At 34.0% G+C, this 27,075-nt stretch overlaps 1 protein-coding gene across 9 annotated transcripts in view; it reads right to left on the reverse strand.

Moving 5' to 3' along the window:
* The window catches only part of GRIA4 (glutamate ionotropic receptor AMPA type subunit 4), a 548,948-nt gene that overhangs the window by 27,352 nt on the left and 494,521 nt on the right, over positions 1 to 27,075 (reverse strand). For 6 of the 9 annotated variants that reach the window (XM_082409903.1, XM_082409907.1, XM_082409906.1 and 3 more), the window contains 2 exons: positions 23,916 to 24,114; positions 17,907 to 18,154 (listed from right to left, as the gene is read on the reverse strand). In XM_082409903.1, the coding sequence (XP_082266029.1) occupies positions 17,907 to 18,154; positions 23,916 to 24,114 (447 nt within the window). Of the gene's footprint in view, positions 1 to 911; positions 6,802 to 17,906; positions 18,155 to 23,915; positions 24,115 to 27,075 lie in introns of those variants that run through there. The other 3 variants (XR_014250098.1, XM_082409910.1, XM_082409911.1) reach the window with 2 other exon arrangements.

The following is a 27,075-nucleotide window of genomic DNA, read 5'->3' on the forward strand; positions in this document are numbered from 1 at the left end:
TTAGTCTTAATTTGGTTTTCTTTGATAGAAGTGAGGGTAATTTTTAGAGAAAAAATGTGTGTTTCAGCAGAAATTATAATCTATATATATAGATCCAGTCCTGCAAACTGGACTGGATCCTGAATTCGTATAGTTTCCTCAAATATTTGGCTACAGCTCTTCAAACTAATGTTTCCAATTTTTCTTCTGCTGCTCCTTTTCACTTGGAATCATTGAGAACTAAAGCTGACCTTTTCCTGAAGCCCTGCAAACTGAAGCTGAACAACTTGTTATAAACTTTAGAGAGATCACCATAATTGCCTATATTTAGACAAACCTCTTGACTGTTGCTGTGTAAGCTTCTTGTAAAGTTTACCTGAACACCCAATGACATCACTGAAGACATTTCAAACTGTAAAAGATGCTTTGACCCTGATATCTAGGAATCTTGATTGGCAGCTCTCAGGACTCAGACACTGGGTTTAGAATTTGCTCCAATCATTAACCTTTGTTTTTATTTTGTCTCCACACAAATACCTCTTATTAAATATCTGATTGCTTGCACCCTATAGGCCTAACTTTGAGAGCCTACCTGCATCACAGCCTCCAGAAATGAACTGACTTACTGTCAGGACTATGAGACTGATTGGATGAGATATAAAGCAATATATCTATTCAACTTCTGGACTGTGAAACTTCTAGAAGTTTCAAAGGTGAGACTGTAGGGGAACAAAATCTGCCACCCCAAAATGTATCTGGCATGTGAATTATTTCAAGCTGAAAACAATCAAGGTCCAAAAGACTCAGGAAGAAACTTTGACCTTCTTGCTAACTGCCTTAAGAATTTAGATAGAGGGCCTGTTATAGGAATAGAGCTATCACCAGAGAAATCTGCAAAGAATATGGACCAGGTGTGGTGGGGGTATCCTTAGAGATCAGAGCCCACTCAGTGTACTACGGTCTCCACATGACCCAAGCATTTGTTTGCCAAATATTTGCTTTTCCATCTCTATGTGAATTGTCTTCCTCCCCCTTTGAGGTCCCAAACCACTACTTCCAACATCCTCTTTTGTCTTTAGCTGAAAATTGTATTTAAGGTGAGGGTTTGGGCCATTTTGGCAAGTTAGTCAGTTTTCCTGGGTCTCTCCCATGTATACATGTTATTAATCTTTTGTTTGATTTTTCTCCTGTTAATTTGTTTCATATCAATTTAATTCTTAGACCAGCCAGGGTAGAGGAAAGGTATCTAACCCTCTCTGACAATTCTAATAAATCTATTTTAAAATTAATTAATGACGATTTTCAAGTATACCTATTAAAGGTAAGAGAAGTAAAAATATTTCTATGACCCATGGTGGCTCCAGAATTTTAATAGAGAAGAGGTTTGAAGACTGTGATTTGGCAAGAAAGAATTTCCAAGGTATTAACTCAATTTGTGATCATTCTGCAAGCACATGATATATGGGTTTTTTTAAAGGACTGTCTGTTAAATCAATAAAAATTTAAAAAAAACTGTCAAAAGATATTTTTATTTACCCTTACATAGTATTTAGAAAATACAAATTAATCATATTAAATAATGTAAATTTTATTTTATTTGTGGTGACCTTTGAGTGTGCTATTTGAGATTATATGGGATAAAGTCCCTGCCCTAAACCACCCCATTGTTATCATTATCTGTGATCAAATTGTACAAAAGAGGGCTTTATTTCAAGGTGAAGTCACAACTACCAAGATTGTAAAGTGCTTCAAGTTATCTCTAGATATCATTCACTTTTTAAGTTGTGATTATCATCATTCTAAAATAAAATTTAAAAAATACTAGGCCTTTCACAAAAATGCTTTGCCTGGACTGTCATTTGCTGTGTGCACTCTGCCCCATCCCTGACTTTAGATTCTTTCATCTCCTAGACCATTCTCCTTATTCTCTTTATACAATTTCCAGAATTCTAAACCATTCCATGAACCATGACCATGTTTCCTTTTTCCATCCTTTGCTGATTCTTAAAAATGTCCATCGATTGCTTTGAAGAACTAGAATCCTACAATATTTGAGTCAAAATGTGGTTTAGAGGTTGTCTCCAACTTTCTCATTTTACAGATGTGGTCACTGGGGTCTAATGAAAGTTAGGTGACTTGCTCAACAAAGCCCAGCTGGGACACAGGTCTTCTGCCTTCTAGTCCAGTGCTCTTCTCCACAGTACTATGATATCTTTGTTCCTGTCTTCCTTTCTTGTGTAGTTAAACTATTTGCTCATCCCTCCTATGGCTCTCTAAGGAAACTTTTCTTTTTCCTGAGAAGTTTTTCAGGCTTGGTAGGGGTTACCCCTTGATTAAGCTTTGACTCATATTCCCTGCACTAGGAAGTTGGCAACTCCTGTTCTCTCTGGCTAAATACTCCTTGAGCTGAGATAAATCTTCAAAGGTAAGTGATCTTGTCAACTGAACTGATCCTTCCTAAATATCCAAGAAGGAAGTATAGTAGATGACTTTCTTTAAAAAGCAATACTAACAGCCTAAATGATGACTTCATTTCATTAGATGGTAACATTTATTTTCTCTCATGGTTAAAATTAGATAGGTTTATTTTGATACATACAAGGTTCTTAATGATTTAAGTGATAATCTTTTATGATACCTAATCTTGGATCTCCAAGAACAACATCATAATAAAGCTTCAGTATAGTGAATTAGAAGGTCACAGAAACTCAATCTCATCTTTGAATTCTCATTTCCCCTCCTTTCCTATAACCAATTATCCATTAAGAACTGTTTTTCTGAAAAGTGTCTCCTAAATTTATATTTTCATTTCTATTACACTGGCATCGCATTATCAAAGCCTTTATCACCTGAGACAAGATCCACTGACTCTCTCAATCTATTCTCAGATCCTCAGTGTCAGAATAACCTTGCTTCTCTGCTTGTTTGTAGTGCTTTGTCAAAAACCTTCAGTGATTCCTGTTTGCCTCCAAGTTATATTCTATTCTAGTTTTTCTGGTATTCAAGGCTTCCTAACAATTCAGTTTACATATATCTTTAAAATATAATTTCATTATATTTTGTTGAGCCAGACTCTGTGTCAAGTTTGCTGTATTCTCACTGAATCCTCATTGAATCCACATGGCTAGTAAATGGCAAAGATGGAAATAAAACCTGGGTCTGTCTAACACAGTAGCCCAGCCTCTTAACACCCCTAGTTCCCCAAACAGAACTTCTCTGCCTCCAGCCAGTCTTGTTTCCTTATAGTCCCAAATATGTTTTATGCAGAATCAATTCCAGTCTCACGATAGAAAGTTTACCAGGAATTTCTTTTTTTTTTTTTTTCCTCTTAGATTTTCTAAATTCTTATCATTTTCCAGTAATCACTCATTGACTTATTCATTCAATTAATATTTATCAGCTATTACATCCGAACCTATTTTATCAGGTCTTTCCCAAATATTCTAGATTCTAATTATCTCCTGCTTCTTTAAATTATCTATTTATTTTCAGGAGTACTCACATTTGCTATGAGTCATACATTCCTTTACAATGTTAGTTGTACCATTTTTTCTCCTTCTTGGAGGACAGCAGCTGTGTCTTATGGTACTTTATACCATTCTCAGTCCTAATGCAGGGCAAGAAATATAGTAGGCATTCAATAACTAAATGCAGAATTGATATCTCAGTGAGTTAACTTAAGGTGCTACTTTTCAAGCAACCTACTAAAATGAGAGTATAGTGTGTTAGACAACAAAAGAGAATCAACCATGGAACCTAATGAATTTTGGGAAAATCTGGTATGAAGAGTGTTTTAAAACACAAAAAAAAATAAAATAAAACAAAATAAAGCAAAAGGCTTCAAAACTGTCTATTAAATATTGGCAAGGAGGACATAAAAAATTACTGACACTAGCCATCTTAACGAATAATGGCAAGCAATTTTGTCCATTGTATAAACAAAATAATCTAAGAAGGTATTCCATATTATAGATAGTTAAAGAGATCACCAGCTCAGTTTGTGTAGCCAAAGAATACTAAAAGATAAAATCAAATACAAGTTTGTTTGTGAATATCAAGGGAAATCTGATACTTTCAACTAAACCCAAAGATAAAAATCACAGATACTGGTAATTTTATAGATCAGTTCTAATCTATTTTAGTGTAGCAAATAAAACATACTACCTTTAGATATTTTTTTACTACCTAGAACAATATAATTCAGCACATTTTAGAAATTAAAAATTTCATTTATCTTAAACAGATTTTAAAGGTCAACTGTATTTGTTTTAACTTAAGATTTATTTTATTGTATATATAAATAGTGTATTTAATTCACTAAATACATCTACTTAACCTTTATATACAAATACTTTAAATTTCCTATCAAATTCTTGAGAGAAAATATTAAAGTTTTAATTTTTCTCTTTCATTTAAGGTTGCAGGTTCATTAGTAATAGACTAGCCTTTAAACATAACTCAAAATACATAACTTAAAATGTCTTTTAATTGATCTTGTTTCATCTACCTTAACTTTTGGGTTGGATTTTGGTTAAGTGGGAGAATGACACAAACAGAAAAAGGAAATTGATTGATAAAAATAGGTCTTAGAGAAATAGAGATTATAAGCTAATGGGATCTTAAAAGGAAGCTATCTGAACTTGCCATACAAAGGGGGGCTCATAACTAGGAGAGCATGTGACTTTTCTGTTATTCTCTGAAAATAGCTGAAGACTAAGTATTCTAAATACGTGTCTATAAATATTTTAAGTTTATGCCATTCTAAGTGAAACACAAATCTCTTATCTTTGAGAGCAACAGGGCTCATAATCATATTTCAAACAGAAACATATTCTCTCACTTATTTTTATTAAAATTTAAATAGGAAGAAATGACAAAAAGTTTAAATTATTAAGTCTCGCCTACAGTTGTTCTTATTGGGGTTAATACTAGAACATATCAAATAGTCTTTTAGCTATTAGCTCCTCATCAGGTTGGATACTTTTTAAACTACCAGTCTGGGCACTTTCATTAATTATTTTTAATATATTTAATAAATGGAATGCAGTTAATATGAGATCAATATTTTTCACTTTACTGAGCGACTAAACAAGAAAAAATGATGTTTTATCTCAATTTCAGGTTATCCAAGAGAACTAGAAGTCACTGCAGAACCACCAACAATTCTTTCTCGGAATGAGATTATCATGATATATTTCATAAGAATTCAAAGTACACAACAGCTCTGCCTGACATAACTAATGTCTGTGTGGATGTCCAATTTTAACACATAAATAGCCCACTAAAAATATTATGACTTTTTTTTTTTTTTTTTTTTGCTTAGGAATGAATAATGTGCCTCTAATATAACCTATACCTTTCACTAAAGGAGTCAGTCAGTGAGAAACTCAAAGTTAGGTTCTATCTGACTTCTGGCAAAATGCATTATCTGCTGAAAGTTCAGTAATTAGGTTTCTGGATTTGGTGACCATTGCAATATCATTATCTACATAAATAGTATACGTTGGCATTAAAATCAAATTTCTAGTTTGTATGTGTGCTTTCATGTAAGTTCCTAATCACATGACTACTATGGCTCCTACTCAGAAGACAGCAATCTTTAACAAAAATATATCCTTCTGAAATGATTTTCTTTCATTAAAAACCCCAACAATCCAATTTTAAGGTAAGGCCAAGATTCTGAACACATTTGTAACAGAGCAAAAACTGTGTTTCTGTAAGATGATGATTATTTACTGACAACTCATTGCCTGAATTCTCATTCTTTTGGCACATTTCTTCTCCTTCCTAAAATTTCCTTCTTCTTGATCCCCAACTGTCTCAGTTACATGATCCTAAAGCTTTCCTAAAATTCGTTTGAGTCACATTAAGATGTAGCCTCCTTGAAGAGCGACAATAACAAAAAACTATTGCTGGATAGAATCTGGAAGCTGATCCCTCCATAATCCATATGATTTCTTCAAATATCTCAAATTCTGGATGCTTTGTAAATTCTCTCACTTGTTTCCACTTTGGATTTCTCCCCTATGGAAGGACCAATTTGAAATAGAGTACCAAAGGCAGGGAATACTGATGATGTCCATGGACAACAACATAAAATGTGAGAGGTAACACTGGAAACCATTAAAAGCAATGTAAAAGGCCTGGGAAGTGCTTCTATAAGCATGGAGAAGTACTGCTCAAGACAATATTACCTCCTTTTCCTCTTATTTTTCTAACCACAGTTTTCATAGGGTACCTTAAAAATTTCATTAATCCTATACTACTTCACACCAAAAGTCTAACTGACCATATTTCAAATTATGTATCCTTTAAATTATATCAGCTGCTTATTTTAATAAAAATTTTTCTTAATGATATATTTTCTATAGAAATACTTTGTATTTTACTTTTAATATTTTTGTAACCTCATTATCCATTATGGTTTGATTGTCAGTTACTATGCATATTTTACATGTAGTGAAATTAACAACTGATGACAATTTCCTAAGGTCTATGTGAGAATCTAATCCTTAATGGAAAACTGGCACTGATATTTAATGATGATGGAAAACCTTAACATATAACTGATAAGACTTGTGTGAAGGTTTTCATTTTTTTCCTGGTATTACATTTGTAAGTGGATATTCAAATAACTATTATGCACAGGTGGCAAGCTGCTTTCCTAATCCTGTTGGGTTAAGAAATATAAATGTATAAAGAAAAGGGATTAAAAATAGGTGGGGGAGGGGTTTCCTTCAAATAAATGGAACCCATTCTTTTGAAAGAAAACTCCCCTCTTACCTTGGTCCTGGAGCTGGTTAGTTCTCCTCTGTCCTCCTCCTAGGGGAGAAATACCCAAAGTTAAACAATAATAGAACATGGTCTTGTATTAAAGTCAAGTTCAGTTCTGGCTGATCCCTTCCTCAGGTCTCAAAAGACACTACCAACTGTCTGATATACTGGGGCATTCATTGAATTGAACTTAAAATACATTTAAGGATTAAGCCAAAGGGGAATGAACATTAGCTGTGTAAGGCAGACAAAATTGTCTGCTCTTTAGTCAGTCTATTTTATTAGAGCTTCAATAAGCTGAAGACTGACTTAGAGCAGAGTAATTTATGGAAGGGCATTGATTGGGTAATTTTCATCAGCTGGAGTGTATCATGAAGGGTGTACCATGGGGAGTACCTAAAGTTCCCAATGTAGAGAGAGGCATACTGTGATGTTTCAATGCATTTCCCTGATGTTCTTCATGTCTTTTGAGGGTAAAATGATAGTGCTACAGGCAACACCATGTTTGAAGCAGTACTAAATCTAGTATGAACAAGAATTATTGTAAAAGTGAAAAAAAACACTAATAGGTCATTAGATGGGAACGTTCGGAAAAAGTCTGGGGCATGCGTATGATAAGAAACTATGTGCTTTGTTTTTTCAAAACAGGGAATCATAAGTTAGATAAAGAAGGGATTTTTTTTTTTTTTTTCTTAATGTGTCTCTATCTAACTAGGACTCTCAGTGTCTTTGGAGAGAAACAAGGCAGCATATTGAAACAAGCATGGATTTGGGAATTATACAATAATGGGCTCCTATTCCAGTTCTGTCATTTCTCAGCTCTTTGACTTGAATTTCAGCAACATCATCTGTCCAGATGAAGATAGAAGAACGAATGTCAAGGGGTTGTGGGGGAAAATATATTCATATACATGTGCTTGGTATGTAGTAGAGTAGTTATTAAATTTTATTTCCTTTTTATTTATATGGTCTCTGATATGGTCTTTTATTTACTGGAATTTAGTTGATTTACAATGTTGCGTTAGTTTCTGCTGTAGAGCAAAGTAAGTCTGTTATACATGATATGGTCTTTTCTTACTTGAATGACCTTATCTCTTTAGACACCAATGTCTAATTAACTGACCTTAGTGTCAATTCCTAGATACCCCTTGGCATAATTTCAAAGATAGTGACCAGCTCCCATAAAAAAAAAAAATCAAATACCAGACAGTTGATTGAATTCTGTGAGACATGGAGGAAAGTGGAGACCAAGAATGAGCCTGAACCCATACAAGATCATGTGCTATTGTTATTTAACTTTGGGTAACTTATTAAGATTCTTTATCAAGTAAAATGACATCAAGTGAGAAAATGGATGTACTTTTGGAAGGTCAGGTTGTCACAGTATATCCCAGAGACGTCAAAATGAAGGATGTTGTAGTCATTACTCAAGTGGCTATTATGAAAATGTGCAGGGAAAAAACACTGTATGGCAGATTCTATATTACACATCTATTACTGTTACAATTTATTTAGTGTTGGATTCATCCTATGAACTTTAATCACCTTAACGTTACATGATATAAATATGGCACAATAAAACTCCTCCAACTACAAATATACATTTTTTTTCTCATGTTCTTCCTTGGAAACTTTAACTTCATATATTTAATGAATATTCTAAGAATGGCTATTTTGACAAACCAGGCTTTATCCACTATACTCTATAAATTCTAAAGAATATATACAGATATAGAGACTTTCCTTTTTTTCTGAAACAGATATATTCAAAAATCATAAAGCTGTGCTATAAATAGGAAAAAAGAGTAATTCATATTTTATGAAACACCTACTTCATCCATGGAACCCACTTATCCGATAGAGTTTTTGACGGAATTATCTTTATATTCTGAAATGATCTGAGAATCTATGAATAAGAACAACTGTAGGTACACTGCCGGGCTTGGTTACAATTACAGTGGCTGTACAGTCTTCATACTTCTGGCTGTACAGTTTTCATGCTTCAGGGCATAAACTGATTGCTATTTATAACGAAGGGAAAAATAAAAAAGAAATTAAGTAGTACTAATATTGTTGGAGCTATTATGGTGCTCTTAAAAATCAACCCTCTCAAGTATTACATATTGAACCACCACGGGATACCACATTTCATAGATCAATTTTTATCATATCTAGATATGGAAATATATGTTTTATTCTTAAAAAACCAAAGTAAGTCCTTCTACATGTATGTGCATCACTTTAGCTGTTTTATTCCCACTTTTATATAATCCAAAGACTTTTCTCAGATTTGTACATTGCCAAAAATTTGATGTCAGTATATAATTTTAAATCTCTCTCTATATAAGTATGCAAGAACTGTGTCTATCTCTAGCTCTGTGGTTCTCTCAGAGAAGTGCTTTCCTTAAATACTTTTCCATTTCACAATGTAGACAGACTATGATAAAAGCAGCTATTTACTTAATTAGTGAATTACTTAATTCCAAAACCTGATGAGCTTCTACGGAGGTTCTGGGGATGAATTTTACCCCAGTGTTATTAGGTGTCCACAACTTCAAAGAGGTATAAGAGAATTCTTTGGTTGTTTTGCTAAAGACAGTTCAGGGCATGACTCAGAATCTCAGACTCTCAAAGTGAGAAGGGAATTTTGATGTCACTGTCACAGTACTCTCTAAGAGATGTGAGAATCCCTTCTACTTCTCTTTGAACAACTCTGATGTCAAGAATCATAGTCAATTTCCCCCCATGTTTTGGACCAGTTTTAATTGTTGTAAAATCTTTCTTTGTGTTGACCCGAAATCTACCTCTGCGTGATTTCTTTAACTTATCAAGAGTTTATTTAGTTTTTAATATGAATTAAACTTTATAGTTTCTTGAGCTCTTATATGGATATTTTCAATATGCCTTGAAATTATCAATGTTGCTGAAACTGCAGCATGGAATAATCATAGAACTTGTTCAGTAAGTTTTCAAAGTAAACTATATTTATACTAATAAGTTTTTTTTCTTTTTTTGTTCTTTTCCTATAAGAGCACTGGAGAGAGTCAGAAGATCTCCATTCCAATCTCAGCTGTGTGGGACTGTGGGCAAGTCACTTAACATCTCTAATTTATAATGTCTTCCTCTGTAACAAAATGACATCATAAAAGGGTTAAAAGGAGCAACTAAAAATATATATATGTGGAAGTGGTTTGAAAGCTATAATGCTGTACTGCTACTATTATCGTTTCATTTTAGAAATACATTGCTCAGCAATTTTTAGAGCTCTATGTTAAGCTAAATTTAAACATTATGTCTTAAAAGTGAACAAATTAAAAAGCACATTAATTAAATAATAGATTAACTGATTCTTTGCATTATATGATATTATCATTGCTATATCATTTCATAGAAAGTAATTTTTTTTTAGTCTATGACCTTCATTTTTACTCTGGAAGACAATCAGGTCAGTTTTTCTTGGATTCCATTTACTTCTATTTACCTCTAATTAGCCTAGCCTCAAATATAAGCCAAAAGTTAGGGCATTGATTTAGGGTTCTGGATACTTGGTTTAATTTTAAGTTTTTTATTTCTCATTCTTTTTATTTTTTTAAATTTACTTTTCATGCTAAAGGTATTAGCAACGTAGAGCAGCTGTACTTGTTGATAATACTTTTTTTGTGGTCCCAGTTGCAAATTCCTGAAAAGAGGGGAAACTAGGAACCGGGTGTCTGATGATGTCTTCTCTTAGTTACTAACAGGATTCTGGCCTGTTACTATATCAAAAAGGATGTTCAGAAGTTGCAAATCTGTCAGCTCCAAATATGAAAAAACTAGGCTTCTATAATAGCAGAGGCCTTGCAGGTAGTTCTTGACAGTTTTTATATAATCTTTTGTGTAGTGAAGCAACAATGGAGAGGGTCCATGTACTCTTACGTTGTCTTTGAAAGTGAGTTGCTTGTGTCACATTTGTTTGATTGACTCCAATTTGATTTTTATTTTGGCAAACTCCCAAATAGTTAACACTTAGAGAAAAGAGATTGAATTTTTAACATTTCTGTAAAAAATATTTGTGTATTAATTTCTTCATTGAGTACCCTAGAGAAAAAGTTAAGATAAATAAAATCTAGATTATTTCAATATGATGTCATGACTTTGGTCAATAGTATTTACAGTGATAGATTTCTTCCACATTTTGGTATTGTATACTTTGAAAGGCAGAATTAATGCTAAGAATATTTTTATGCCTTTAATGTTTTTTTCATTGTTGAGTTGTGTGACAGTAAAGAAACATATTGAAATGGCTTTACAAAGTTTCTGAAAGTGTATTTCATTCTGTGAATGAGTCCTAACAGTGAATTTTAGGTTTTCAGAAAGTTTGGAATCTGTCCATTTAAAATAAACTACTTTTAATCATGAAAAAGCTATTTCTGGTATTAAGGAGGATAAACAATGTATTCACAGTATTTCTAACTTTTGTTTTTATGATTATTATTTTAAAAATGTTCTCATAATCAATATAATGCCCATTTCTGAGAAGACCTGTGGCCAGGCTAGGTATTTTGGAGACTTGAATGGTGACTTTCTATTCAGGTGTTGCCAGGTGTGTATGATACTATGTTTGTGGCAAAGCTATTTCAAATGTATGTTATTTCATTCTGAAAACAAGAATTATAGGACTGATTTTTGGGGAGAAACAAACATTTAAATAAATGAGCTACAGTTTCTTATCCCTACTTAAATTAAAACAGAATATAATTCTAAACCAGGTTCTTTACTATTTCCCAGTTCATTCCAAATGACTGCCAAACTATTCTATCTTCCTTCTCTTAAATATGAATAATAAACCAGCCCCATCTTTGCTGATGTTATCTTGGCCGAACAGACCCCTTTTCACTTGCTTTGTTGTTCCTTTGTGTCCCCTTTATAACCTGAGCACTAGCACTGCAATTACTTCTGGAAACCAATCCTTGTAGTGAGATGATGTGTAAAGATGAGTGACATAATATGGAACCTGTCCAGCTATTAGACATATATCAAGAGGAAACACTTAAATACACTACTAATATAGGGATAAGTTCATCTACAGCACATTTATTACATATCAGATTATGAACTTTGTCCTTAGATACAACTTTATGTTTCCTAAATACACGTGGCATGGGTAGGTCAAGGCTGCTTGACTTGGTTGGCTATAGGTTCTGCACTCACATTAGTTGTGTGTTGCAACTGAATTAACTTGAATTTTATAGGATATAGATATTCTTTTGGGGGATTCTTTATACTTAAAGTATTTGTTTATAGGACAGTTGTGTGGGACTAAAGAACAACAGCTTGGAATTCTGGCTTTTCATAGACTGTTAAAATTGAGATCTAAACTTAGATCTCTTGTTAAATCAGGTTGTGAAGGCTTAAACTGTTAAACTTCTTTTGTAGCAGTTTTATCTTATTAAATTTAATCCTCTTTGAAGTGGTATAAATTAAAACAGCCACAAATTATCCACTTTTCTCAGGTAAGTTACTAAAATATAGCTTCTAAGTGTAATGGAGAGGAGGTGTATACAGCTAAACACTGAATTTAGAAACTTTCAAGTGGTGTTACCTATGGCAACCACAAAACATCTCCAGAATGAACAACTTGAAAACTCTCTGGTAAATTCTCAGGTGGAACCCAGCAACCATCTGTTGAATAAATTGGCAAATGAATGAAGGCAAATCATATTGGCATTTTTTTCTTTCTACAAGCGGGGAGAATGGAAAATGTATAATGCTTGGTGAGTCTTAAAGAAATGAAGAAAAATGCAGGATATTTTTCCTTTTCATGGGGAGCTGTAAATTTAATCATCTTTTAACTGCAGGAAAGAGCTAAATGAAAAATCTAAAATTTCAAATGGCAATAGAAAGTTTTATGTTTCCTACTGCACTCAATATCTAGCAAGGGAAAGATGGGATGTATGAATTCTAAAGGGGATTATTTTCCCGTGGGACACATTTAGCATTGATACCTTTACCATGTGACATCTCAGTTTGTGAATGTAAAATACTTGGTACCCACATCTCTAATAGCAAACTGAGTAAGTGTTTAAGCATATCACAACCAGGGGGATTTGTGTGTGTTTGTGTGCGTTTATGCTGAGAGGTGCAAATGATTTTTGTATGAGTGTGTTTTCTCATCCCTAGGCCAACAGACTATGTTCCAAAACATAATGGGATCACAAAAACTAAGTTATCTGTAGCATCTTTTAATATGGCACCAAATAAAATGAGGGATATTCATAAATGAAAACATATCTCTCCCTTCCCATAATAGTTAAAGAAAAAAACATACTTGTGTACTAATCTGCTGCAACTCGTTTCCAGAAAACAAGTTAAAAGTATATTTACTTGAGGCCAAGTGCTGCTAAGTAATATTAAGTACTCAGCTTTAAATTTCTGTACTTTTAAGTTTTACTAGTGTCTACATTAAGTGCTAACAATTGACTTGTTACTAACACCAAAAACAGACTACAACTTTACTGTCACGCACAACATCCAGCAAACTCCTTCTTTCTAAACTTTCCAAGTACACGTGAACTGATGACTAAATATGTCTCACAAATTTTACGTAGGAAAGTGGTTCCTTACAGATAATATATTTTTCACACATGAATTTGAATATTAAATTTAATACATCTGCCCTAAAAAATACTCCCAAGTTGAAGAAACATAATTTGGCCTACAGAGAACTCTACTTACCCTGATACAGATTTAGACTTGAGCCAAGTGTCTTATGAGGCCAGCGATTGTGTTAAATACTGAAATAAAATGTCCAAGGAAGATGTGCTATTCTAATTCCCATTCTTAGTACTTCCTCTCCCCTGCCATGATATTGCCGTGGGGGGTCTGAGTTGCCTGTTGTAAACTAAGCATGATGTGCTTGGTTTCAAAGGAGTAGCTCCTGTTGCCACAGATTCCTGTAACTGGGCATCAGCAAGTCCACTGGGCCTCATTTTTTCCCAGATTTCAACCACTGATCAAGTTCTTTTGGAACTGCTTTCTCTTGAAAGACTTTTTTTTTTTTTTTAAACGACAGATCATTTGTCTTATATTAGGCACAGTTCCACAAATATCTTTAGAGAAGGCAAAATTTGAATGGGAATTATCCCTATTGAATAATAAAAGTATAGGAAAGTAGCTTTTTCGTTTTTTAATTTTATTTTAAAATTTTTGGCTGCACCACGTGGCTTGTGGGATCTTAGTTCCCCGACCAGGGATCAAACCCGGGACCATAGCAGAGAAAGCGCTGAGCCCTAAACACTGGACTGCCAGGGATTTCCCAGGAGACTAGTTTTTTAACGTGGCTTCAAACATTAGGGTCAAGTATAAAAATCTTTACAAAGGCCAGGAGAATTCTGAAGATATGATCCCCTTCTTTGTTTCCTGGAAGTACTTGAAAATACTAGATACCATGAATATTTTTAAAAGGGGTATTTCTCATTTAACAACTATTTAATAGTCAGTAAATCTGTATTAAATAAATTACGATTTACTCTAAACAATCTTTATCAGTTTACTTATTGCATGGTAAAGTTGAGAGCCTAGAAAATAGTGTAATATAGATAATACACCAAAGAATCTACTATTTTGATAGTAAAGTATACAACTTTCCTAGATAATAAATACTATAGTATAGTACGTATCTATACTAAAGTTGCATAGTAAAGTTGATAGTATTGATAGTATAGTCAAAATACACTTACTCTTTCATCTAAACTTTACATCACATTGCTATGCCATCTAGAGTGTCTATTTTAAAACAACCTTTAAAAATTTCTAAACCAGTGAAGGCTTTTACAAGAGTTTTGGATTGCCAAGGGTACTGGAGAAGGGATGAAAAGGAAGTTCATGTAGAATAAATGGCATTGTGCATGTGGAAAGAAGATTCAGGAGAAATATCAAAGTAGGGAGATAGTGAAACATAAGAGTTTTTACCCTTTTATCTCACAATAAGACCTGAAAGTTTTCTTTGGAAGGTAACTTAGAAAAACAAATAGTAATGCCAGTAAGATTTAAGTTTTTTCACTCACTGATATTTATAGTTTGTAGGTGCACTTACCTATAATTGCTTTCCTTTTTAATTTTAAAATCTATAGATTCTAAGTTTAACAACATCAATATACCTGGAATCATTCTATCACCTACAAATTGGAGAATCTATGTCAAAGCATAATAAACCGATAATTTCTGAGCATACTTATTGGCCTTCTGTAATTGAGAGCCATTAGTGATAGCTTGATGGTTTTAACATTGTGAAACGTTATGTATGTGTATGCCCAGCAAACGCTAGCCTGAAATAAAGTCTCTTTGAACAATAAGGAGCTTTGCATATCATTCTCTGCCATAAAGATGGGTGCCAGTCATAACTGTTGTAATATTTGTTATCCTAGTCACAGATATATGCTCTGTGATGATCCTGATTGCCTGTGTTTTAAAGCCTACATTAAAGACCCAAGTCCTGATTTTCCATGCTGATTATATATCCTACTCTTACTCTTTTCTGTGACATTTATTATGAAGCATTTTGACCAAACAGCAAGATCTGGAAATAAAAAAAACTCCCTAGATCAACAGAAGATTGCTAGTCATTTGTCTGCATTCTCTGGTTATACTTATATCAGAGGAAGATTGTTTTCCTTTTCATAAAGTCTCATATTTCCCAATGAATCAAAACAGCAGCGTTTGGAAGAAACCATAATTAATGACAATGAAACAGACCAGTGTCAATGTATCCAGAACTATTAACTTAAAAACTTGGTTAAAAAAATAGATCTTGTGGGAAAACAGACTTAGTCTCAACTGAACAAATGAGGCAGAAAGTTTTCAAAGATACTCTTGATGCAGGTATGCCCTCTGGATCTTGTTCTGATGACTGTAATTATTTTGAATTTCATCATTTATACAGAAGGTGCCTATTGGTCCATCTCTATATTAGTTTGCCTCTTTTGAAGCAGAAGGTTACTAGTTGAATAAGAATGAGAATTTAAGCTTAATGAGCCTCCTGCTTAGTTGGGCTGGGTGTGGGGGCGTAAGGAGGTGTGGGTAAGGTGAATGCTGGTTAGCCTTCAGTGCACTTCCAGTATTCTCAAAGACAGGACAAAATGACTGTGGTTTTGGCATGCAGGGGCCAGCTTGCTCAGGAAATTGTGGCATGTATAAAGCAAAGCACATAAACAAACTCTTAACCCAGGAAGCTGAGTTTAACAATTGCCTCATTAACAAGATCCAGGGAAAGACAGGAAAAGAGGGGCAGGCCAATAGCTGATTATTATACAGTTCTAGACAGATGAAGCCCTTCAGCTTCTCCCTAAACAATCCCTGTAGTGTGGACTTGACAAAGTGGCACATTTAAGAGGGAACACTCTTGCTATCAATGGGAGTCAGGCGCACCCTTATCTGAGGGCCAAATTCAGTCCCTGGAACTTGACTTTATCAGTAGACACAAGACAGAGAACAAGGCAGCTACATCCACAGAGAATTAATTAAGAGCAAATGCTACATCCAGTGAATGTAATCAATAGTGTGAACAGTGATCTACATATCACCCTCCGTTGCTGTCTCCCTTTCTATTTACTACTATTTTGATAGCGATTTATTTGCCACATGGCCTCATTGAAATTACATATTTCTCATATTGCATCAAACAAAATATTCCCTTAAAGACCAAATATTCTAATGCCACTTTTAGTTTCTGAATGGCTGAAATCTTTTTTGGTAGAATTTTATCATAGATAACTTATTTGTTTGGCTTTCTCCGTGCACATTTCTCCAGTTTCATATGCGAAGTGTTGTCAAATAAACCTGACTTCAGTATTGCCAAAGTCTACACCCAAATATGTCTTTGCTGGCTAACTTTGTTCTATCTCCTTTAAAAATTGTCCCTTTTGAACATACCATGAAACCCCTCTCAAATTATTACAGTGTTGTTTGCAAACACAAAATACTGTTTTAACACAAACTTTTTAGTACTAGTATTTGTTTCTTATATCTGTTTCAACTTCTCCCCCACCCAGCACGTATACCCAAAGTACATTGCAGTTCCCTTTTTGAAACCAATCATATAATTTTATATTGTTTTCACTCCTCCTAGGCAACAGTACAGGTCTCATTACCTTCATTTTTCAAGACAAGGTTCTTGGTTAATTCCTTTGGCAAAGATTCTGATTTCTTCTTGAATCTGTGCTTTGTATGAATCTCTCCTAAGCAGCACTGAGACCAGAGTAATTTGTCAGTCGTCACTTTTGACCCCGGCTTTGCCCTAACCCCAGCAATTCAACAGCAGCCTTTGTTACTTAAGGAAAATAGGAAACTCTGCCTCCTGGACATAAACATGTGAATTTTCTATGTCCAGGACCAAAAGGGTGAAAAGGGCAGATTTCACCAACATTTCCTTAAGAAATAAAGTTCCACTTTTAACACATGTGGACTATCAACCACATGTGTGACGCTTTGGTCATAAGTCACATTTTAGGGGTCTATGTGTGAACAATTTGGAATTGTTACTGGGTCTAATTTTAAAGATCTTACTTACCCCATACTCCCTTTGCAACAGTAGAGAGTGTGACTTGAGTAAGCACAATAAAATCAGAGCCCAGTTTTCCCTGTAATCATAATTGCATTTATAAATAAATGTGATTTACAAAGTTAGCACTGATACAACTCAGGATTTTCTAAAATATAATGATGCCATAATAAATGAAACATTGAAATGGAAAAAAAGTGTTTTTCTAGAAGATATTGATTTCTTCTTAGAAACTAGCAGGCAGGCATAATTTTAAAAATAATGAGAAAATGTAGAATTATTACTGACACAATGAGAATGTAGATTTCAGTGACCAAAAAAAGTTGATGAGATATAGAAGCTTATGCTACCCATGTTTTAGGCCCACTGGAAGCAGCTAGTGTTCAACCAGTTTGGTTTTTATATGGCCTTAAAAGATATATGTCAATTAAGATTAATTATTCTAAAATTAAAAAAAAAATTACCCGATTGTTGACCAAAAAATATGAAATGGAGAAACAGAAAAACAAACAAACATACCATGTTCACACACAAAACAAAATAATTCTCTCAGGGACATCAGGGAAGGTGGAATACTATAACAACACATGTTATATTGTTATACTATTCCACCCACCTTAATGAAGAACCCTTGGGTGTTGCTACTCCATAGCCTTTCGAATCCAGATTTCCTCCCACTTTCATTGTGTCACATGGCTTTCGCTGCTCAATGTATTCATTCATAGTGGACTCCAGGAGAAAGGCAAATTTGCCCTTGGATTTTCGGACACGAGCTACTCCCTCAGCTGTAGTCCTAGTGAACACTGATGGCTCTGCTGATCGCATGTAGGTCCACATCTTTTCATACACTGCTATTTTTGATCTCTGGAGGAAATTAAAATAAAATTAAATACAGGAAAGAAGGGAACAAGATGTTAATATTGACTGAACCGAGATAAGGATAAAGCCTTCTACGTTACCCTTTAATTGCAATTTGCCATAATAACATTATTCTTTTTCAAATAGAAAACTGCCTTTTACAACTGTTTAAGAAATTCATTGAAATGAAAGACATTTAAAAGTGATATTTGGAGAAAAAGGTACCTCATGTCATAATAACTACCCTACTCAACTGCTTAAAGAACGACTTACTATTATTATAAAATGTAGACAGCCATAGAGAGAGTTGTACTGAATTATAACAAACAAGGAGAGTTGTTATATTGTTTTATTTTCATATTTTTCCATGCCTCAAAGTTTTAATGAAAGCCATTCTAAAAAAATATATACAAAATGTGCAGTCCCTATCAAGTCAGTATTTGAACACCGAAGGAGGAGGAGAAATCTGCCCTAGTTTACAAACCAAATATCCATAAAACAAGAATCAAACTAGGTCCACCAAAACATTTTTAGACCTTTTTAAACAAAATCTCCAAATAGAACATATATTAAACTTTAAAGAGAAGTAATTCTTGTTTTCCCACTTTATATTTTGGAGAATTAGTTTTTCTAATCCCTTGACTTCAGCCAAAAAACTTACTTATATTTTTGTCTATTTGGGCTGTATCTACATTATTTCCAGGACTTAATTTATCCAATTCATTTTGTCAGTATCTGCATTCATATTAGATTTTTTCATCCACACATTTTTTCACGTGAAAATATATCCAAATGAACTCAAATGTCCCCAAAGGATATATTTAATAAAATAGAAAAGCCCAAATCCTGTTTGGTGTTTGATAATACAATGATACACACAGAATTTTATCTGGTGCAATTACTTTTGTTCAATAGCAAGATGTGGAAATTTTGCATCTGGATCCAAATTAAAAGTAATGGAGACTTCAGTCAAACCTAAATCTATGCATAAGGTCAAATCCTGAGTAGCATGTATACTTATTTACACCGACCTTGTTTTGTTTACCAGAAGATAGAATCCAACAAGAAGCAGATCTTCAATAATCAACAAGGTACCCAAATAGCAAATTTAAGAATACATGTTTTGGGCAAAAGCAGATTACTCAGGTGAACAAAGAAACTGATAAAAGTGGTATTCAAAATTTTGGCTTTATAAGGTGGAAATTTAGTAATCAATAGATCTATATAATAAGTCACACAATAAGAGATTTGCATACCTAAACACCAAAAAACCCCAGATATTTTATGTTAATGTATATTCAAATGGTGATAAATATCAAATAGGAAATAGATATCCTGTATCCTGTATCCTCTGAAATGTTTTTATGTTATTAACACTTGAAAATATCTCATGATACAGAGATTCTGATATGTTTGTGTATGTGTGTTCAGGTAATGACAGGTTACTTCTGGCTACAGAAATCCTCACACTAGGAAAATTCTATGCCAAATATAATTCAATTGCAAAGATTCTATGTTGTTCCAGGACAGAAGAGTATCTGGATTCTCTTAACCATGAGATCCACTAGGGAGGCCATGTTGCCAGGCCTCATTCACTCCATCTCTGATAATGAAGTTCTCTTCCAGAGTATGAACTACTCCATTTTACAATGAGTTCCAATTTCTCAAAATTATAAACTCTCTGGATCACTTGATACTGATTGTCTTTAAACATCTATCCTGATGATTTCAATTTAGACATGTGTTGCTAAACAACATCATTTAGGCATATAATCACTTTTTTAAATGTATTGATAACTTCACTTTAGAGTTACACCCCAAAAGGTATAGAGTTCTCTCTATATTTTTTGCTTCACTATGTATACTACATTGAAACCAGAAGAAATAAAATCTGAGTATTATTTTAATTAAAAGTTTTTTGAAAAATTTTAAGAATATGAGAATCATGCTAGTTACTTGGCAATTTTCTACTTATTTTTTATATCTTATTAAAGGAAAAGGGAACAGCTAAAGAAAACTAAGGCAGCAAAATGGAAAAAAGAGTATTTTTAGGGCTTGGTAATTATGAAGATAAGTTAACTATATAGAATGCAACATAATATTAAAGCGAATAATTATTTTAAAGGAATAAAATACCTTTAGGTCATTGATATTTTATAGACGTCCATTCCCATAATATTAATGTGAGGAAACTTACTACTGCTTTTGTTTAAATATATAGAATTACATATACCTTAAGTGCAAAAGAAGTTAAATTAATTCCTTTAAAGTCCAGAAGAAAGAGGAATCTGTAGTGTAAGTATGCTTAATTTCTTATGTATAATAGAAATTATAAAATACAGACTCCCGGTGGAAAATAGAGGAATGATGAAAGAAACTTTTTGGGAAAAAAATTTATATGGTGTGTCACTATGTTAATGTTTAGAAATTCTGATTCTGATTTAAAGGGGCATGGTTTAGATAAAATCAAATCCACATGGTGGAAAGGGTGAGGTTGGGAAATTCTGGAAGTAAAGGACTGGAAATAATATTGCTGTGCCTTACTTGTGACTGTAAGAGGGTGTTTTTGCTAAGGAATGAGGGTAAGGTAATTTTTATAAATTTGATGAGACAGGCTAAAATGAGGAGATTTTTGCAGACCCAGTAAGCTCATAAATGTAGTGATAATGGGACTTTTACATCTTCATCTTCAACTGTGATATCTACTTAAAGATCAGGTTTGGGGAATGAATATGCTCAAGGTAATAAGCAAAGATAATATGTCATTTTTTTTTAAATTATAAAATTAATCTCAGATTTACTTGTTTCATCTTTATTGTGAAACACAATGCATGGGAAACTATTTGATTTAAAGCACAATTTCATTACTTATAATAATTCTTGGAGATTTAAAAATGTGCCATCCTTTTAATTTCTCAAAATTAAGTATTTTGCCATTTCTGCTTTTAATAGAAAATATGTAAAAATGTCATGCACTATAGTTGATATTTACATTGTTATCAGGTGAATTATTTCCTGCTTTTAGTAGCTTATGCAGCAAGACTGATGTTCCACTAAGAGCTTATCAATGTACTATTTGATAATATTATAAGCCCTGAAATACTAATCCACCTCATTTATGCATTCATGATTTCACTGATGACTGAAACAGGAACAGGATAAAATCTGCACTGAAATTAAAATCAGTGTGTTTAAATCAGGTTTATAATAATGTAAAAGTACCTTTAAAAAAGCCTGTCATTAAGTGACAAGTACAAAATTCCTTTAAATGACTCTATGTGTATGCTTAACAAGCGGCACAGAACATGAAACATATCAAGTTTCATAACGGTACAAAACCAAGGCAACAGTTGAATTCTGATGTAATTTTCCTCCATGGCCTAATTCTTTTTCCAGAACAACTGCAACATTTTTTGAAATGCTGAATATAGGTAACTGCCTGAGACAGTTTAGTGAAGCTGATAGATGTACCATTACTGTGTTCCTATAAGAAAACATTTTTGACAAGGACAAAAATACCTTTCACGTTCTGTTTCCTCAACAACCCATCAGACAAATGATTTATTTAAACCAGGTCATCATGTATGAGAGAGGAGGGAGAACATAGGGTAGGAAATGAAAGAGATTTTTATCAGAGAACTCAAATTTATGCATTCCTGGAAGTATGCTTCCAGGGAAAATTATTTTCTTGTCCTATTAGGGTTCAAACTATTCTGCAACATAAATATCTATACTTATAACACTCTTTCAATTTTAAAACTATAATTGGGTGGGACAGAAAGGAAACAGGGCATGGTGACTGCCCTACTTATATGGGAGGCTCTGTATCTAGGAAGCAGCTTTCCTTATTCCTATATTTCTAATCAATATATTCTCTTACCTACTTCATTAGTTTTTCAAACTTGAGCAGTTTTTTTAAACTCTATAAAGATTAGAAATAACATTCTCAATGTACGTGATGCCAAAGAGCTCTACAGTGAGTTATTTTTGAAACATTTTCAGGGAATCAATATGATATTTCTTTTCCCCTTTTTCACTCAAGGCAAAATGATGAACCTACAAATATCTGCTTTATTTACATGAAAATCAGTCATCATTTTTCAGTAAATTGCAAGTGATAGCACAAATTTGTATTCTATTTTGATGCATATACAAAATGGTTTTTAGTCAAAGTCACTAAATTTTACCTAGTTTCTTTTGGGTGGAAACATAGATTTCCAGAAAAGTACTGAAATTATGCTAAAATGTGTTAGAGCAGTGTGTTACTATATTAAGCTTTAGAGACTGGGATGCACTCAGTAAGTTAAAAAAATTTAGCTAATTAAGTTTATCCATAGAATATTGTTAATAAAATATATTATGACTATTATTCACAGTTTTAGAAAAACCTACAAATAGTTTACAATTAACTTACAAATTTTATATCTATTAGTAATGCTCCAAATTGTTGACAAAGATGTTCACTGTCTGTTTTTCTTAAAACAATGTGCAATGATGGGTTTGGCACAATTTTTGAGTGATTTGTTCCTGATTTAGTGTTACAAAAACATCTGTCATATCTAAGAATACTATAATTGAATTTTTTTTAAAAAAGAAATATTATTGAAATTCAAGTGCATGAAAATTAAGGCTGGCTTAAGGAGTAGTATCTTTTGTTGTTTTTAATTTCCAAGCTGAGTGAGAAAACAATAAATATACACATTTAAAATGAAAATGTAATCTCCCAAGTACTGTATATAAGTGTGAATTTACTTTAAAGGGCTATCATTAATTTTACACAATAGTTTAGGAAATAGTGAAACATATCTTGTATTCTAAATTACTAAATATTTAGTCTCTAAGCAACTGATGCTAAATATAAGACGCCACAATTACCTAGTGAAATATTTGTGAAAATTTCACCCTGACCACTTTTTAGTTTTTTGGTTCTAAAGTCACAAAATTAACACTTATCTCTGACCAGACATTGTGAAATTTCTGGATTTAAGTAAAAGCAGAGTAAAAGAGATTCACAGATCAAAAAATTCATCCTTATAGTGGTACAAACAGCTAAAACCCCCAAAACCTCCAAAATACCTGCCATCATGATGGCAAGCCAAAGGAATCATATCCATATGTGAAACGCAATTATATCAGTTTGAACAATTTGATCTGCAAAAGCAGAGAAATCAGCACAAATGCAATATCATACAATGTTTTACAAAGGTGCTAGAACTTAGTAGTTCTTGTTCTCATCCTCTTGTGAGAAAGCAAATATATTGCTTTGAAATCCATTGTTACAGAATAGATTATAGAATAATAAACCTCATATAGGTACTATAACATGAAATTAAGGTTTTGGGATTCAAATGCAGCAAGGTAAATGTATTCTTTGAAAAAAAAAAAAACAACCTTGCTTTCATTTTTATGCTCTAAATCCCAAAGCATAGATAAATCTAAATCTTGCCAGATGAAGTATCTTCATAGCATTATGAATATTGGAATCTTTAGGATAAATTATGTTATAAAGTTGCTTTATTTACCTTTTTGTTGTTACTTTTCCTTAGTGAGGGTCCCTCTTGCAATGTGAATAAATCAATTAGCTTTTGCAAATTAAAGTGATTATAAAATCCAAGTAGAAGTATATAGCATTGCTATGTTTAAACATAGCAGTTACCATTGTGTTTGCAAAACTTATAATAGCTAGAGCCCATAATATAATAATTGGCAAAATTGCCTGAATTTGAAAGTTATGAACATTTCCTTTTTAGTTTTCCCCTCAACTTACTCTGAAGAATTCTTTTGTTGACCCTGAATCCAATGTTCCATAGGCAATTTCTGTTTGTTTGGCCAGGTCTTCCGCACTTTCTATGGGGGAGACCATTCTCTCAACAGTCAGGAAAGCAGCGAGGTTAGCAGTATAAGATGATATAATGATGAGTGTAAAGAACCACCAAACACCTCCAACAATTCGACCTGAGAGGGATCTAAACATGGATAAGATAATAACATTTTCCTTTCTATAATCAACATAGAGAAAGAAAAGAAATACCATCAATTCACTGTGTATGTTTAATAATAATTACAAGTATCATTTTATGTTCTGAATAGTCTACTCAGAATGGTTCTAGTATTTCTGTATCACCTGACATCTTTTATGCTATATTGAATGTATAAATGCCACATTTAGAATACTTTTCCTTTTTATTGTTTACTTGGCAGAAATGTAGAAACAAAAGCCTTTCCTTCAGGTCCAGAAGAGGAATGCTTACTTAAATTCATTGATCCCTTTTGCACTTTAGCATCTCTGAAATTAGGATGCAGCATATGTTTGAAGAGATAAATCACAGTACCATAGTTTGATTGGCAGCACTGTTTCTCTCTTGGTGGTACATAAAATAGCAATACATCTTAACAATTGGTGAGCTTTTAGATTTGATATAAGATGGCAGATGCTCTTCTGAGAGAACTTGTTTTTACCTTCAGTCAGAGCTATGCCAAGATGGATGGGACATATGCCAAGGTGGGGCTGGACCACATGAATATCTAGGATTGGTCTCAAAGTAACCATAGTTGAGAATGTTTTGTTTGTTGGTTGGTTGGAATGATATTCCATTTTTTATCTGAATGGAGGATGAGCTATGTCCTAAAGAGCTTTACATACTGGTATAAAAATGTTCTCTCTGCCACTTCCAACATGAGACCAAAGCATGTAACTTGTTAATATGCAGTGTAACAGCACTGAAAACTGAGGCTAGAGCTCAAAAAAACATTTTCTCTTCACCATTTCTCTGGTTATCAGGGATGTGTGGGTGAGCAGAAGAAAAGTGAGAATGAAATGAATAAAAAGTTCAGAGCATAATCATAATTGATCTCACTCAACAGGACCATCAGACTATTTAAAATTCCTGTGACAAATTATTTTTAAACATTTTCTTAATATGAGGAAAGATTTCATAGTTTCAATGGCATTTCTAGCTTAAAATGCTCCCTTCTTAACCATTATTATATAAGTGACACCTGTTGGTTTTAACTTAACATTTGCTTAATCTTGGTTTTAAAACCATAAAACTGGTGATTTGTTCAAGATTGCAGAGTAGAAGGATGTGCGCTCACTCCCTCTTGCAAGAGCACCGGAATCACAACTAACTGCTGAACAATCATCGACAGGAGACACTGGAACTCACCAAAAAATTACTCCACATCCAAAGACAAAGGAGAAGCTGCAATGAGACTGTAGGAGGGGCGCAATCATAATAAAATCAAACCCCATAACCACTGGGTGGGTGACTCACAAATGGGAGAACAATTATTCCACAGAAGTCCACCCAATGGAATGAAGGTTCTGAGCCCCACATCAGGCTTCCCAACCAGGGAGTCCAGCAATGGGAGGAGGAATTCCCAGAGAATCAGACTTTGAAGGCTAGCGGGATTTGATTGCAGGACTTCGACAGGACTGGGGAAAACAGAGACTCCACTCTTGGAGGGCACACACAAAGTAGTGTGTGCATCAGGACCCAGGAGGAAAGAGCAGTGACCCCATAGAAGACTGAACCAGACCTACCTGCTAGTGTAGGAGGGTCTCCTACAGAGGCGGGGGGTGGCTGTGGCTTACGGCGGGGACAAGGATACTGGCAGCAGAAGTTCTGGGAAGTACTCCTTGAGCCCTCCCAGAGTCCACCATTAGCCACACCAAAAACCTGTAGCCTCCAGTGCTGGGTTGCCTCAGGCCAAACAACCAACAGGGAGGGAACTCAGCCTCACCCATCAGCAGACAAGGGGATTAAAGTTTTACTGAGCTCTGCCCACCAGAGCAACACCCAGCTCTACCCACCACCAGTCCTTCCCATCAGAAAGCTTGCACAAGCCTCTTAGATAGCCTCATCCAATAGAGGACAGACAGCAGAAGAAAGAAGAACTACAATCCTGCAGCCTGTAGAATGAAAACCACATTCACAGAGAGATAGATAAAATGAAAAGGCAGAGGACTATGTACCAGATGAAGGAACAAGATAAAACCCCAGAAAAACAACTAAATGAAGTGGCGATAGGCAACCTTCCAGAAAAAGAATTCAGAATAATGATAGTGAAGATGATCCAGGACCTTAGAGAAAGAATGGGGGCAAAGACTGAGAAGAGGCAAGAAATGTTTAACAAAGAACTAGAAGAATTAAGGAGCAAACACCGAGAAGAATTAAAGGACAGAAAAACAGAGATGAACAATACAATAACTGAAAAGAAAAATACACTAGAAGGAATCAATAGCAGAATAACTGAGGCAGAAGAATGGATAAGTGACTTGGAAGACAGAATGGTGGAAATCACTGCCACAGAACAGAATAAAGAAAAAAGAATGAAAAGAAATGAAAACTGCCTAAGAGAACTCTGGGACAACATTAAACACACCAACATTCACATTGTAGTGGTCCCAGAAGGAGAAGAGAGAGAGAAAAGACCCAAGAAAATATCTGAAGAGATTATTTGAAAACTTCCCTAACATGGGAAAAGAAATAGCCACCCAAGTCCAGGAAGCACAGAGAGTCCCAGGCAGGAAAAACCCAAGGAGAAACATGCCGAGACACATAGTAACCAGATTGACAAGAATTAAAGACAAAGAAAAAAATTTTAAAGCAACAAGGGGAAAATGACAAATAACATACAAGGGAACTCCCATAAGGTTAACAGCTGATTTCTCAGCAAAAACTCTACAAGCCAGAAGGGAGTGACACAATATATTTAAAGTGATAAAAGGGAAGAAGAACCTACAACCAAGATTACTCTACCCGGCAGGATCTCATTCAGATTTGATGGCGAAATCAAAAGCTTTACAGACAAGCAAAAGTTAAGAGAATTCAGCACCACCAAACCAGCTCTACAACAGATGCTAAAGGAACTTCTCTAAGTGGGAAACACAAGAGAAGAAAAGGACCTACAAAAACAAACCCAAA

This window comes from Balaenoptera physalus (assembly GCF_965194825.1).
Source record: "Balaenoptera physalus genome assembly, chromosome: 10".
Lineage (NCBI taxonomy): Eukaryota > Metazoa > Chordata > Mammalia > Artiodactyla > Balaenopteridae > Balaenoptera > Balaenoptera physalus.